The sequence below is a fragment of the Microcaecilia unicolor genome, chromosome 1 (assembly GCF_901765095.1).
Source record: "Microcaecilia unicolor chromosome 1, aMicUni1.1, whole genome shotgun sequence".
Lineage (NCBI taxonomy): Eukaryota > Metazoa > Chordata > Amphibia > Gymnophiona > Siphonopidae > Microcaecilia > Microcaecilia unicolor.
In genome coordinates, this window is record NC_044031.1 from 6,125,853 (window position 1) to 6,140,147 (window position 14,295).

Genomic DNA, 14,295 nt, shown 5'->3' on the forward strand with positions numbered 1-14,295 from the left:
GTAGTCAACCTGGTCAAGGTCCATCTGCTGCCCTCCCAGAGGTTGGAATATTTGGCAATGCATTTCGACACCGATCTAGGCAGTGAGTATACAGAAGCTTGCAAGCCCAGGTTCGCCCTCTTCTTCAATCAAAGTGTCCTCAGGCCAAGACTTATCTGTAAGTTCTGGGCTCTGTAGGGGCAAGTCTGGAGGTGGTTCAGTGGGCCAAGGCCCATATGAGACCACTTTAGGAAGCTCTTCTACAAAGGTGGTCCTCTGAGGATTGGCAAGGCACATTCTGTGCTGGTGGCTGGATGCTCAAAGCTAGGGGTATGAGTCTGGATACTCCCCAGTGGACAGTACTGAGAACGGACCCCAGTCTCAATGCTTGGGGGGCCCATTGTCTAGGGCAAGTGGCTCAGGCCCTGTGGTCGGCCAAGGAGGTGCACTGGTAGATCAACAGGTGGAAACTCGGCTGCACGTCTTATCTTCCGCCTGGACCGATATACTCATATCACCCCTCTCCTCAAGTCACTTCACTGGCTTCCGATCAGGTACCGCATACAGTTCAAGCTTCTCCTACTAACCTACAAATGCACTCAATCTGCAGCCCCTCCTTACTTCTCTACCCTCATCTCCCCTTACTTTCTGTTTGCGCCTGTTCTTGCGGCCAGCGGAGTCCAATCAGGCCAGCAATACTACGCAGACAAACCCTCTCAACTGTATCTTAGAAACCGGACAGCTGGATTAAGGTGTTATGATTGTGGTCATAACCCCTCTCAAACTTACCTTTTTCCTGGTGGTCAGCTTAGCTGGCTTCTGTTTCTTTTGTCTGTCCTTTCTGAGCTGGCTCTCTCTCTCTGTGCTGGCTGCTGCCAGCATGGGGCTAATTGTTTCACTTTACTACAGCTGTGTGTGTGGACTGAGTTAGCTCTAACTCTCTTTGGGTGTACTGGCTTCAAGTGCTTCATGGTGCTGCATTGGTGTGGGTTGGGCCTCTGTGGGTTTCAGTGTGCTCTCTGTGGGTCAGTGTGCTGTTGCTTGGGTCTAGGGAGTGTGACATCATCAGGGAGGACCTTGATAAGGAAGTGGTGTTGTTTCCTTCAGAGCCTTTTGCAACGGTGGTGTTTGCTTTAGGTAGGGTGGTGCAGTGTGCACTTCTGACTTTGTGTCTAGTTTCCCTGCTTGCTTTTGCTAAGGTCCAGGTTAGTGTTAGTGCAGTGTGCACTGGTGTCTGTGTGTTTAGCTTTCCTGCTTTTCCCTTTGGTTCCCCTGCTTCTCCCTCTTGGTTTTGGAAGCATTGCTGTGTGTAGGGCTTTGGAAGCTCTGTTGCTGATAGAAGTACTTCAGGGTTTGGTGTTGTTAGGAACACTGCAGAGTTTCTGTTAGAAGTACTTCTGGTGTTCGTGCTATTGGGAGCATTGCAGTCTTTGCTGTTGGTGTTTGGTGCTTTAGAAGCACTTTTGGCTTATGTGTTAGCTTCCCTGCTTTTTCCTTGTGGCTCCCCTGTCTTCCCTTTTAGTGCTAGGAGCTCTTCTGGGTGCATGCCAGAGTAGTGCTTAGGAAGCACCTTGTTAGTTTTGTATCTAGCTTGCTAGAGCAGTGCTTAGGTAGCTTGTTAGTTTTGTGTTTAGCTTGTTAGTGTAGAGCTCTGCTTGTAGCTTGGTGCTTAGTAGCACCTGTGTTAACTTTGTGTTTAGTTCCCTGCTCTGTTAGTTTAGGGCTTAGGAAGTCCCTTTCTTGAGCAGGGCTTAGGAGCTCCTGTTTAGTATAGGGCTTAGGAAGTCCTTTTGTCAGTTTACTGTTAGGAACACTCCTGCTGGTTTAGGGCTTGGGAGCACGTAGATCAGTTTAGGTTTAGGAGCACTTCTGTTTCCAGTCCTGGTCCCTGTGTCATCCGGTATCCAGTAAGTCCTGCCGGCTACTCGAACCCAGGAGCTCAACTCCTGGGGGGGCTTAGTAGCTAAGTGCAGGTGAAGCTGTGTGGACCAGTCCGGTGTGCTCCAGTCCGGTGTTCCAGTCCTGTGTCCTCCAGTCCGGGGGATTCCAGTCCAGTGTTCCAGTCCGGGGGGTTCCAGTCCTGTGTCCTCCAGTCCGGGGAATTCCAGTCTGTGTGTTCCGGCTTGCTGGGCGGTGCCTGCAGTCCCTGCCGGTGCAGGTGTGTTTGCCCAGCATTGATTGGTGGGTTTTGCCTGCTGCTGTCACTCCTCGTCAGCAGCCCAAGGGCTCACGTTTGCTCCAGAGCCCGGCCCCGCGGGCTCTGAACCCGAGAACCTGACTTAAGGACTATTTGCACTACAACAACAAATAAAAACAAAAAGAGAAAAAAAACCAAGAGAAGCTTCCGTTGGGGGAAAACATAGGTTTATTCTTTATCCAGAGATTTAGGATAAATAATAAGAAATAGTCATAGAAATAGTCTAGAATACGACAGAAATGGGAACATATTATAGAAATAGAAATCACAATGGAAAGTTGGTCAGGGCAGTCTCTCAGTTCTCTGGCGTGAGGCCAAGAGCGCTGCACACTGACCAGCCTCCTATCTGGCAGAGAAATATTATATAGGGTTTCTTTTCCCTTTCAAGACAAAAAGGAGCACAAGGGGGAGGGATTCTCTCACCCCCTTAGTTAGCATTTTAGTCAGGATCTCTAGTATCAATAAAATACATAGCATCTGTTTACATTCCCTTTGAAGATGCAGTTGGTCTCGTGTCCTAATGTTTTGGATATTATATCTCTTCTATTCATCTTTACAGCTTTTCTCACACAAGAATATATTCCTCAGAACCTTTGATCTATTTATCTTAGTATATCCCTTTATTCTTATCTTTTATTCTAATTCTAAAAAGAGGAGGCAAGAGTTAATTACTTTCCTTCTGACAGCCCAGGTCATTCTTATTTTAAAGACAAGAGTTAAAAACTGCTTCCCTTCAGATGTGATGTTTCTCACCTGATAGCCCAGCTTCTGTGTTTATGTCATAACATGTCAGAACATAGTTCCTCTTGTTTTTCAAGGAAATGCATAACAAAGAAAAAGGCTGCCTGGCCCCAGTAGTCTGCTTCTCAGAGAAGTTCAATTGCCTCTTCTTTGAGAGATACAGTATTGATCTTTTGTTTTAGACAGAAAGATATCTTCTGCAAGTGTTATGTCCTCTTATAGTTACCACAAAAAAAAGGTAATTCTCTCCTGGATAGAAGTAGCCTTACTTCAAAGGGCATGGGCAAAAATTCTGTCTCCTGAGCTCCCTGAGGCCTGACCATATTCAATGGGAGAGATCAAGGCAATCAGGTTTAATTACCTGACTTGGCAAGAGGAGGGGTAGAGTGTAAAATTGCTATTCCAGCAAGCTTTCCCATGATTAGAAAGAGAGAAACCTTCATTTCTCCCTGTCCAAATATGAGGAATTAATTCTGTATATTAAATAATTGGAGGCCTTCCGCCTCCTACAACAGTTCCTACCCGTAACCTCCGCTCTCAAGACAAATCCCTCCTCTCAGTACCCTTCTCCACCACCGCCAACTCCAGGCTCCGCCCTTTCTGCCTCGCCTCACCCCATGCTTGGAATAAACTCCCTGAGCCCATACGCCAAGGCCCCTCCCTGCCCATCTTCAAAGCCTTGCTCAAAGCCCACCTCTTCAGTGTCGCCTTCGGCACCTAACCACTACACCTATCCTGCCCCAACTTGACATTTCGTCCTTTAGATTGTAAGCGCTTTCGAGCAGGGACTGTCCTTCTTTGTTAAACTGTACAGCGCTGCGTAACCCTAGTAGCAGTACAGGTCCTATCAGACAATGCTAAATTGTCAAGGGAGCCCAAAAAGCCACCTGATTGTGCTTGAAATGGCTCTCCTCATGGCCTGGGCGGTGTATCATCTAGTGCAGGTTTGTCCAACCTTTCTTGCTCTTCCATGCCCCCCCTCACCTATTCTCTCTCTCTCATATGTACCCCCACTGTCACCAATTCTCTCATATGTACCCCCTGCCTTCAGCCATTCTCTCTCTCATATAAATGCCCCTGCCTTCACCCATTCTCTCTCTCAAATACATATCCCCCCCCCCCCACCCCGCCGGAATGTACAATGCAGCTTGGTCTGTGTTTCTGGAATAAGCTCCTCAGTGTAACATGGCCCCTCCCTCTTGCATACCTACAGATCAAAGACATATGAAAATTATAAATCTCCCCCTGTGGCCACAAAGATGCCTTTCACAAAGGTTTAAAAAAAAAAATCATATGTTTTTTTAACTGGCTTCCAGAAACTAGTCCATTATGTTTATTAGCAAACTTGATATACTGCCTTTTCTAGTACAGATGAAAGCGAGGAACTAAAGGAAAGTAAATCAGTTGGTAAGGCCTACTTTCTCCTTGTTTTTCCTCATTTGCTGATCTAATTCTTAAAGAGGTTTTTCTTTTTTCTCTTCTTTCACAAGCTCTGTTGCTTTCTTCCCTTTTGGTACCGGTGGATTCTCACACATTTCTTCTATTTGTCTGAATGCTTGTCCAAATTTAATGATACAAATGGATTCTAAACATTCACTTTCATAGTTCAAAACCTTTTGCATATTTGAATCTGATGACGCCGGAGAAAGATTGGAAGCCATGATGGTAGCTGTAGATGTATGAGACTCATTCCTTCTTTGGCTTGGGAACTATACAGTCTTGGCACATATAGATTCTTATAAATGACCTTGTGAGCATGGAGTAGTTTTCTTATTCTAATATCTAGTTTTTTTAAAGGTATTTTTAAAAGGCCAATCTACAATTCCAAAACTGTACGAGAGTGAAAGTGCAGGCTGATTAGTAGCAACCTATCCAAGTGTGTTTAGAAATTCTTTTTGATCAAGTCTGTGGCACTTAAAATGATGGGGGAATACTTCTGTATCTTTCTGCCACATTTTCTTGGTCAATTGCATTTCTTGGTTCTTCTATCTCTCCATGTGATTCACAGCGTAATCGCTCAGGCCTGACACCTGTACAATTTAATGCCATTCTGGTGTTTTTCTCTTTTACCACTGTGTCTGTTTTCTTGCATCCAGATTTTTGTTACCTGTCAGGATGGGGATATTCCAGGTAATCATAGCCTCTTGGTTTTCCACAATTCGCTTACGGCCATGAAATTTGTAGTGTGGGTTCGTTCATGAATTCTGAGGTAACATTTTACAATGAAGCTTTTGTCGCATTCAGAACATTTATACAGTTTTTCTCCAGTGTGGATTCCTTCGTGATTTCTGAGGGCTTGTTTTCGATTGAAGCTTTTATCACATTCAGAACATTTATACGGTTTTTCCCCCGTGTGGATTCTTTCATGAATTCTGAGATGGGCTTTTTGATTGAAGCTTTTATCACATTCAGAACACTTAAACGGTTTTTCTCCAGTATGGATTCTTTCATGAAGTCTGAGATGTTGTTTTTGATTGAAGCTTTTGTCACATTCAGAACATTTATGTGGTTTTTCTCCAGTGTGGACTATTTCGTGAATTCTGAGATGGTGTTTTTGTTTGAAGCTTTTATCACATTTGGAACATTTATGTGGCTTTTCTCCAGTGTGGATTCTTTCGTGAATTCTGAGATGGTGTTTTTGTTTGAAGCTTTTATCACATTTGGAACATTTATGTGGCTTTTCTCCAGTGTGGATTCTTTCGTGAATTCTGAGGTGCTGTTTTTGAGTGAAGTTTTTATCACATTCAGCACATTTGCATGGTTTCCCGGTGTGGATTGTTTCATGACTTCTAAGGGGGGGAGTTTGAGTGAAGCTTTTATCATATACTGAACATTTAGATAGCTTTGCTTCCTTGAGAGTCATTTGATGCACTTGTTTCTTTCTACTGCTCATTAATTCATATTGTCTCAGTTGAAATATCTGACGGAAGCTTTTATCATGTATAGAACATTTTAATGGTTTTTGTCCTTTGTGAAGTTTCTGTGATTTATATATAAAATATTTTTCACATTCGATACACGAGAATGACTCGTGTCTACTGTGAAATTGTTTTTCTTCTGTTAGGTTTGACTTCTCCGTGAGCTTTTCTTCGTATGCGTCGCTCTGAAGTAGTCCGTCCCCACCAAGTTTCTGATTTTGTGCAAGATTTGAGAATTGGTCGGAATATCTCCCTCGTTTAATACATGTATTGGGTCTCACTCCGTTTCGGGGACTTTCTTTCACGGAGGGAGGTATTACTTTACTGATAGCTCTCAAACAATCGGCTGGAGGAGCTGAACAGTCTATTGAGAGGTCTTCGTGTTTCCATTGCTCTTTCTGCTGACCGTCACACACTCTCATTCTCTTACTGTTGTTCCCAAATCCATTATTTATCTTGGTATCGGTAGCCTCTTCTCCCCCTTCCGGACATGATTCTGTTTTCTTCTTACAGGCTACTAGATCTTTATGAGAACTTTCATGTATTATTACAAGGTCCTTGCGACTGAACCTTTTCCCACACTGAGTACACGAAAATGGTTTCTCACCAGTGTGAATTCTTTGGTGTATCCTTAGGCAATCCCGACGTGTGAACGATTTTTTGCACTCACTGCAAGGGAAAGGCTTTTCTCCACTGTGAATTCTCTGGTGCACTATTAAATAGCCTTTGCATACAAAGCATTTCCCGCATTCAGGGCACTGAAAGGGTTTCTCTCCCGTATGGCTTCTCTGGTGTATTGCTAGAGATTTTTTCAAAAGGAAACATTTCCCACATTCAGTGCACTGGAATGGTTTTTCCTGGATTAGTGTGTGGCTTTTCTGGTGTCGTCTTAGACTGTCCTTCCGTGTGTACCTTTTACCACATTCAGTACACACAAAGGGTCTCTCTCCCGTGTGATGCCTTCTGTGACGTGACAAATGACCTTTTTGATTAAAGCTTCTTCCACAAGTGTCACACACAAAGGAGGTCTTTCTTTGCTCGTCTCCCTGGTGGAGATCAGAACGCATTTCCTCGCTGTTGTTCTGGAAGGGTCCCTTTGCTCTCAGATGTCTATTAAGAAGCTTAGGAGTCATTTGTTCCCCGTTATTATTTTGGGACGGTCGATGGTCAGCGGCGTTTGTAAGCCCCTTATCTCTTCTCTCACAATCAATCAAGTGGACTCCTGCAGACCCTCTCAGCTGCTTCTCATATTCCAGATTACGTCTTCTGGCTTCTCCCTTCACGGTCTCCAGAATTACACCGACCTCTCTTGCGTGCAGTGTCCGCTTTAAAGAACATTTCTCCGTGTTCTGCTTGCTCTCCTTTTCCTGGCTGAACTCGTCACCTGCTGTATACGACAAGACAAATATGAAAAGTTCAAGCATGACCTTTCTAAGGAAGGGCCCCTTTTACCAAGCTGCGGCAAAAGGGCAAATGAAGCACTTGCCGTGCGGCCATTGGGGGGTGGGCGGGAGTCCTTACCGTCACCCATTGAGGTGGCGGTAAGGGCTCTCGCGCTAACCTGGTGGTAACCTGGGCAGCATGATGGCGTGAAGGGGGTGGGAAGTACTACCAGGCTACCACAGCGGTGTAAAAGGGGCCCTTAATAATTTAACTTTAATATTGTAGATCTGTCATAAAACTATGACATAAGAACTGGACGTTAGAACCATGTTTCAAAATTTCTCTTAGATCCCTGAATTTTCTCCACTCAACGTGTAATTAAACTCTGGAATTTGTTGCCAGAGAATGTGGTAAAGGCGGTTAGCTTAGCAGAGTTTTAAAAAAGTTTGGACAACTTCCTAAAGAAAAAGTCCATAGACCATGGGGAAAATCCACTACTTCTGGGATAAGCAGTATAAAACGATTTGTACTTTTTTGGGATCTTGCCAGGTATTTGTGACCTGGATTGGCCACTGTTGGAAACAGGATGCTGGGCTTGATGGACCTTTGGTCTGTCCCAGTACGGCAACACTTATGTACTTATGCACAGCGGTGTAAAAGGGGCCCTTAATAATTTAACCTTAATATTGTAGACCTGTCATAAAACTATGATATAAGAGCTGGTCGTTAGAACCATGCTTCAAAATTTCTTTCTTGGATCCCTGAGGCAGAAAGAGATTTCAAGGATAAACTGTTAATTAAAATCTTTTGGTGGGGGGGGGGGGGGGGGGGGGGGGGGGGGGGGGGGGGGGGATGGGGGATAAAAGAAGGCGGCATTAATCGATTGTTAGTGACCAAGGAAATGATTTTGGGATTGGAACTGTCAGACACGGATACAGCTGCGCCTCTGATCAATTAGCAGTGATTAAGCCTGATCTTGGAAACATAGTAAATGATGGCAGAAAAAGATCAGACGACCCGGTCATCCAGTCTGCTCAGAAGGTGGTCAGAGGTTAATTCTCCTCCCTCTTTTGTCTTTAGGGTTATATAACTGATACCCGTGAGTTCTACTCCCTTCTATTTTATATTGCGGGGAATCGCTCTATACTTCTTTCCATCTTCATGCCAATTTGAGTGGAGTGGAGTGGAGGAGTGGCCTACTGGTTAGGGTGGTGGACTTTGGTCCTGAGTTCGATTCCCACTTCAGGCACAGGCAGCTCCTTGTGACTCTGGGCAAGTCACTTAACCCTCCATTGCCCCATGTAAGCCGCATTGAGCCTGCCATGAGTGGGAAAGCGCAGGGTACAAATGGAACAAAAATAAAATAGATACTATTGGAGATTCTACATGGAATGTTGCTACTATTGGAGATTCTACATGGAATGTTGCTATTCCACTAGTAACACGTACGTGCAGGACGTCAGACTCACAGAAGCAGAAGCCTGCGCGGCCACATTGGTGATCTGCAAGGGCCGACTTCTACATGGAATAGTAGCAACAGTGGAGGAATGGCCTAGTGGTTAGGGTGGTGGACTTTGGTCCTGGGGAACTGAGGAACTGAGTTCAATTCCCACTTCAGGCACAGGCAGCTCCTTGTGACTCTGGGCAAGTCACTTAACCCTCCATTGCCCCATGTAAGCCGCATTGAGCCTGCCATGAGTGGGAAAGCACGGGGTACAAATGGAAGAAAAATTTCCAGATCAGTTACTCCAGTCCACACTTGCAAAAGTCTTCCAGTACCAACAGCTCCCCTTTCATTCCCACCTTTTCAATATCATCGATCAAACGTCTAGTTCTTCCATGAAGAGTCGGAGACATGTGGACGAGGGTCCCCATCTCCTCTTTCCAACAAGATCCACAGGGTTTACTCTTTTCCTCACATCTCAGGCATTTCAGCGGCTAGAAGAACCTGCTCCTTCCCGGTTTTTGCCATCTCTATCCCGCCTGATTATCTCATAGCCAGATATAGTGATATATTACATAGTAACATAGTAGATGACGGCAGAAAAAGACATGCATGGTCCATCCAGTCTGCCCAACAAGATAAACTCATATGTGTATACCTTACCTTGATTTGTACCTGCCTTTTTCAGGGCACAGACCGTACAAGTCTGCCCAGCAGTATTTCCCGCCTCCCAACCACCAGTCCCGCCTCCCATCACCAGCTCTGGCACAGACCGTATAAGTCTGCCCTCCACTATCCTCGCCTCCCAACCACCAACCTCTCTTCCCCCACCTGCTTCGCCACCCAATTTCGGCTAAGCTTCTGAGGATCCATTCCTACTGCACAGGATTCCTTTATGCATATCCCACGCATGTTTGAATTCCGTTACCGTTTTCATTTCCACCACCTCCCGTGGGAGGGCATTCCAAGCATCCACCACCCTCTCCGTGAAAAAATACTTCCCGACATCTTTTTTGAGTCTGCCCCCCTTCAATCTGATTTCATGTCCTCTCGTTCTACCGCCTTCCCATCTCCAGAAAAGATTTTTTTACGGATTAATACCTTTCATGTATTTGAACGTCTGTATCATATCACCCCTGTTCCTCCTTTCCTCCAGGGTATACATGTTCAGGTCAGCAAGTCTCTGCTCATACGTCTTGGAACGCAAATCCCATACCATTCTCGTAGCTTTTCTTTGCACCGCTTCCATTTTTTTTAACATCCTTCGCAAGGTACGGCCTCCAAAACTGAACACAATACTCCAGGTGGGGCCTCACCAACGACTTGTACAGGGGCATCAACACTTCCTTTCTTCTGCTGATCACACCTCTCTCTATACAGCCTAGCAACCTTCTCGCTATGGCCACCGCCTTGTCACACTGTTTCGTCGCCTTCAGATCCTCGGATACTATCACCCCAAGATCCCTCTCCCTCTCAGTACCTATCAGACTCTCACCGCCTAACACATAAGTCTCTTGTGGGTTTCTACTCCCTAAATGCATCACTTTGCATTTCTTCGCATTGAATTTTAATTGTCAAACCTTAGACCATTCTTCTAGCTTCCTCAGATACCTTTTCATGCTTTCCACTCCCTCCCGGGTGTCCACTCTGTTGCAGATCTTAGTATCATCCGCAAATAGGCAAACTTTACCTTCTAACCCTTCGGCAATGTCACTCACAAATATATTGAACAGAATCGGCCCCAGCACCGATCCCTGAGGCACTCTACTACTCACCTTTCCTTCCTCCGAGCGAACTCCATTTACCACCACCCTCTGTTGTCTGTCCGTCAACCAGTTCCTAATCCAGTTCACCACTTCGGGACCTATCTTCAGCCCATCTAGTTTATTTAAGAGCCTCCTGTGGGGAACCGTGTCAAAAGCTTTCCTAAAATCTAAGTAGATTACGTCTATAGCACGTCGATGATTCAATTCTCCAGTTACCCAATCAAAGAATTCAATGAGATTCGTTTGGCACGATTTCCCTCTGGTAAAACCATGTTGTCTCGGATCTTGCAACTTATTGGCTTCCAGGAAATTCACTATCCTTTCCTTCAGCATCGCTTCCATTACTTTTCCAATAACCAAAGTGAGGCTTACCAGCCTGTAGTTTCCAGCTTCTTCCCTATCACCACTTTTGTGAAGAGGGACCACATCCGCCGTTCTCCAATCCCTCGGAACCTCTCCCGTCTCCAAGGATTTATTAAACAAGTCTTTAAGAGGACCCGCCAGAACCTCTCTGAGCTCCTTTAATATCCTGGGGTAGATCCCATCCGGTCCCATGGCTTTGTCCACCTTTAGCTTTCCAAGTTGTTGATACACACTCTCTTCCATGAATGGTGCTCTATCCACTCCATTCTCAGGTGTACTTTTGCCAGTCCCTCGCGGTCCTTTTCCGGGATTTTCTTCAGTGAAATCAGAACAAAAGTATCTATTTAGCAAATTGGCTTTTTCTTCATCATTATCTACATAGCGGTTCGCTGTATCTTTTAGTCTCACAATTCCCTTTTTAGTTATTCTCCTTTCACTAATATACCTGAAGAAATTTTTGTCGCCTCTCCTTACATTTCTAGCCATTTGTTCTTCCGCTTGCGCCTTCGCCAGACATACCTCTCTCTTGGCTTCTTTCAGTTTCATCCGGTATTCCTCCCCGTGTTCCTCTTCTTGAGATTTTCTATATTTCTGGAACGCTAACTCTTTAGCCTTTATTTTCTCAGCCACTTGCTTGGAGAACCATATCGGTTTCCTTTTTCTCTTGCTTTTATTTACTCTCCTTACATAAAGGTCTGTGGCCCTATTTATTACTTCTTTCAGCCTGGACCACTGCCCTTCTGCTTCATGTACGTCCTCCCAGCCCATCATCTCCTTCCTCAGGTATTCCCCCATTTTACTAAAGTCAGCACGCTTGAAATCCAGGACTGAGTTTAGAGTGGCCGCCCTCCACTTCAGCCGTTATATCAAACCAAACCGTTTGATGGTCACTGCTTCCCAGGTGTGCACCCACTCGGACATTTGACACACTATTCCCATTTGTGAGCACCAGATCCAGCATCGCTCCCTCCCTCGTGGGTTCCGACACCATATTTTTGAGACTCACTCAACCATGTCTATACCCTTCCACCAATATTTTGATGGTTGGCTTGTAGTATTGGTCACATAAGTGCATAAGTGTTGCCATACTGGGACAGACCAAAGGTCCATCAAGCTCAGCATCCTGTTTCCAACAGTGGCCAATCTAGGTCACAAATACCTAGCAAGATCCAAAAAAAGTACAAAACATTTTATACAGCTTATCCCAGAAATAGTGGATTTTCCCCAAGTCCAATTTAATAATGGTCTATGGACTTTTCCTTTAGGAAGCCGTCCAGACCTTTTTTAAACTCTGCTAAGCTAACTGCCTTTACCACATTCTCTGGCAACAAATCCCAGAGCTTAATTACATGTTGAGTGAAGAAACATTTTCTCCGATTCGTTTTAAATTTTCTACTTTGTAGCTTCATCACATGCCCCCTAGTCCTAGTATTTTTGGAAAGCGTAAACAGACACTTCACGTCCACCCGTTCCACTCATCATTTTATAGACCTCCTACATATCTCCCCTCAGCCGTCTTTTCTCCAAGCTGAAGAACCCTAGCCGCTTCAGCCTTTCCTTTGTTGAGATCATATCTCTTGTTACTTTTACCACTACTATAACGTTTTTGCTGCGACTTACTTCCTGAGGTTATTTTATTCCATCCACTATCCCCTTCTTCCAGTTTAAACACCGTAGGCCATCTTCTTCTTCCATCTATTAACTGAGCTACCTATGTGTCTAAATTCTTCTTGTTCACACCGGGTTGGAAGCCGTTAAGCATGGTGTGTGTTCCAGCTAGCTGAGGATCCCGGGAGGCATTATCTATCCCATGAACTGTGATCTACTACTACTACTACTATTTAGCATTTCTATAGCGCTACAAGGCGTACGCAGCGCTGCACAAACATAGAAGAAAGACAGTCCCTGCTCAAAGAGCTTACAATCTAATAGACAAAAATAAATAAAGTAAGCAAATCAAATCAATTAATGTGAACGGGAAGGAAGAGAGGAGGGTAGGTGGAGGCGAGTGGTTACAAGTGGTTACGAGTCAAAAGCAATGTTAAAGAGGTGGGCTTTCAGTCTAGATTTAAAGGTGGCCAAGGATAGGGCAAGACGTAGGGGCTCAGGAAGTTTATTCCAGGCGTAGGGTGCAGCGAGACAGAAGGCGCGAAGTCTGGAGTTGGCAGTAGTGGAGAAGGGAACAGATAAGAAGGATTTATCCATGGAGCGGAGTGCACGGGAAGGGGTGTAGGGAAGGACGAGTGTGGAGAGATACTGGGGAGCAGCAGAGTGAATACATTTATAGGTTAGTAGAAGAAGTTTGAACAGGATGCGAAAACGGATAGGGAGCCAGTGAAGGGTCTTGATTCATCTAATAATGGAGTCTCCCGGGCAGTAATAGCTATTTGTCCTGAGCTCTTTTGGCATTGTGCAAGGAATCTCTGGTGCATTTGGTATCATTTTTCATTACTGAATTCACTTCACTCAACTGGCAAGATCCATATCAATCTGGTTTCAGCCCATGGTGTGGAAAGAAATCTGTTCTTATATCCCTATTTTGTGATCTCCACAGTAACATTGAGAGGGTGCGGCTTAAAGTAGGGCTTTTTTTGAGGGGGTACTTGGGGGTACTGAGTACCGGCACCTTTTCCATTGTCTGCTAAAATTGACCCATGGTCCTCATATTTTAATGAAAGAGCTCAGGCTCTACATTCAAATTCTGCCTTGTCATACATTCTATGACTGGTTGCAGGGGTCCTGGCTATTGTGGGGTGGGTCCCTCAGTGATCACCCACCCCTGAAGGGTGGCCTGGCATTTGAGTACCGGCACCTTTTTCGCTAGAAGAAACACAAGGAATTTGTTATTTCAAAATGAGTCATCTTACTGCTTGTATGTTTTTACCTATTGCTGTTCCATATTTTTGTCATAGTTCCCTTATTGCAATTTGCTTTAAACGTTTGATGTAAGCCACACTGAAGCCGAACTTGTTTGGGATAACGCGGGGGTACAAATAAATAGAAACAGAGATCATGCAATCCTTACCTAGAGACATCAGGGTCTCGTAATTCTCCTTCATCACCTCCCTCCAAAGCTCCTTCTGCCCTTCATCCAAATACTCCCACTCCTCCTGGGAGAAAGAGACAGTGATGTCCTCAAACGTCACCCGCATCTGAAACACAAACCAGAAACACAGTCAGGAACACGGGGAGGTGCTCAGAATGCATTAGATTTGGTGTCCAACCTTTTCTCTTGGAGTCTGTTTCATGCGTCCACCAGCTTGGGGGGGGGGGGGGAATTTATAAAGGACTTGTACCAAATTTTCACAGGACCTCTGCGTGTAAGGTCTGTGGTACCAAGGGGCAAAGCACATGTAATCCCCTGTTAAGCTGGTGAGTACTAGCAGTCAGAGTAAGTCCCCGTGGAGAGTGACTGGCAGGAAGCCCAGCCCAAAGGGCGTAACTCTGGCATAAAATGCAGAGAGAAAGTGCACTGAAATGAAGAATGACAGGGAAGGTGGATTT

At 45.1% G+C, this 14,295-nt stretch overlaps 1 protein-coding gene across 1 annotated transcript; it reads right to left on the bottom strand.

Annotated features, from left to right (window-relative positions):
- Positions 1-4,076: 4,076 nt before the first annotated feature.
- LOC115462394 (zinc finger protein 2 homolog) lies at positions 4,077-13,852 on the bottom strand. The gene is made up of 2 exons (XM_030192405.1): positions 13,817-13,852; positions 4,077-7,222 (listed from the first exon to the last, which is right to left on the bottom strand). Exons 1-2 carry the CDS (start codon positions 13,848-13,850, stop codon positions 5,052-5,054), a joined length of 2,205 nt encoding a protein of 734 aa, XP_030048265.1. The 5' UTR covers positions 13,851-13,852; the 3' UTR covers positions 4,077-5,051.
- Between the last annotated feature and the right edge of the window lie 443 nt (positions 13,853-14,295).

What these genes read in the sequence shown, in the direction of transcription:
- LOC115462394 (XM_030192405.1), bottom strand. Translation starts at nt 13,850, where the DNA reads ATGAAGGAGAATTACGAGACCCTGATGTCTCTAG. An exon ending in CGAGACCCTGATGTCTCTAG is followed by an intron (nt 7,223 to 13,816) that starts GTAAGGATTGCA and finishes TGTCGTATACAG; the next exon opens with CAGGTGACGAGTTCAGCCAG.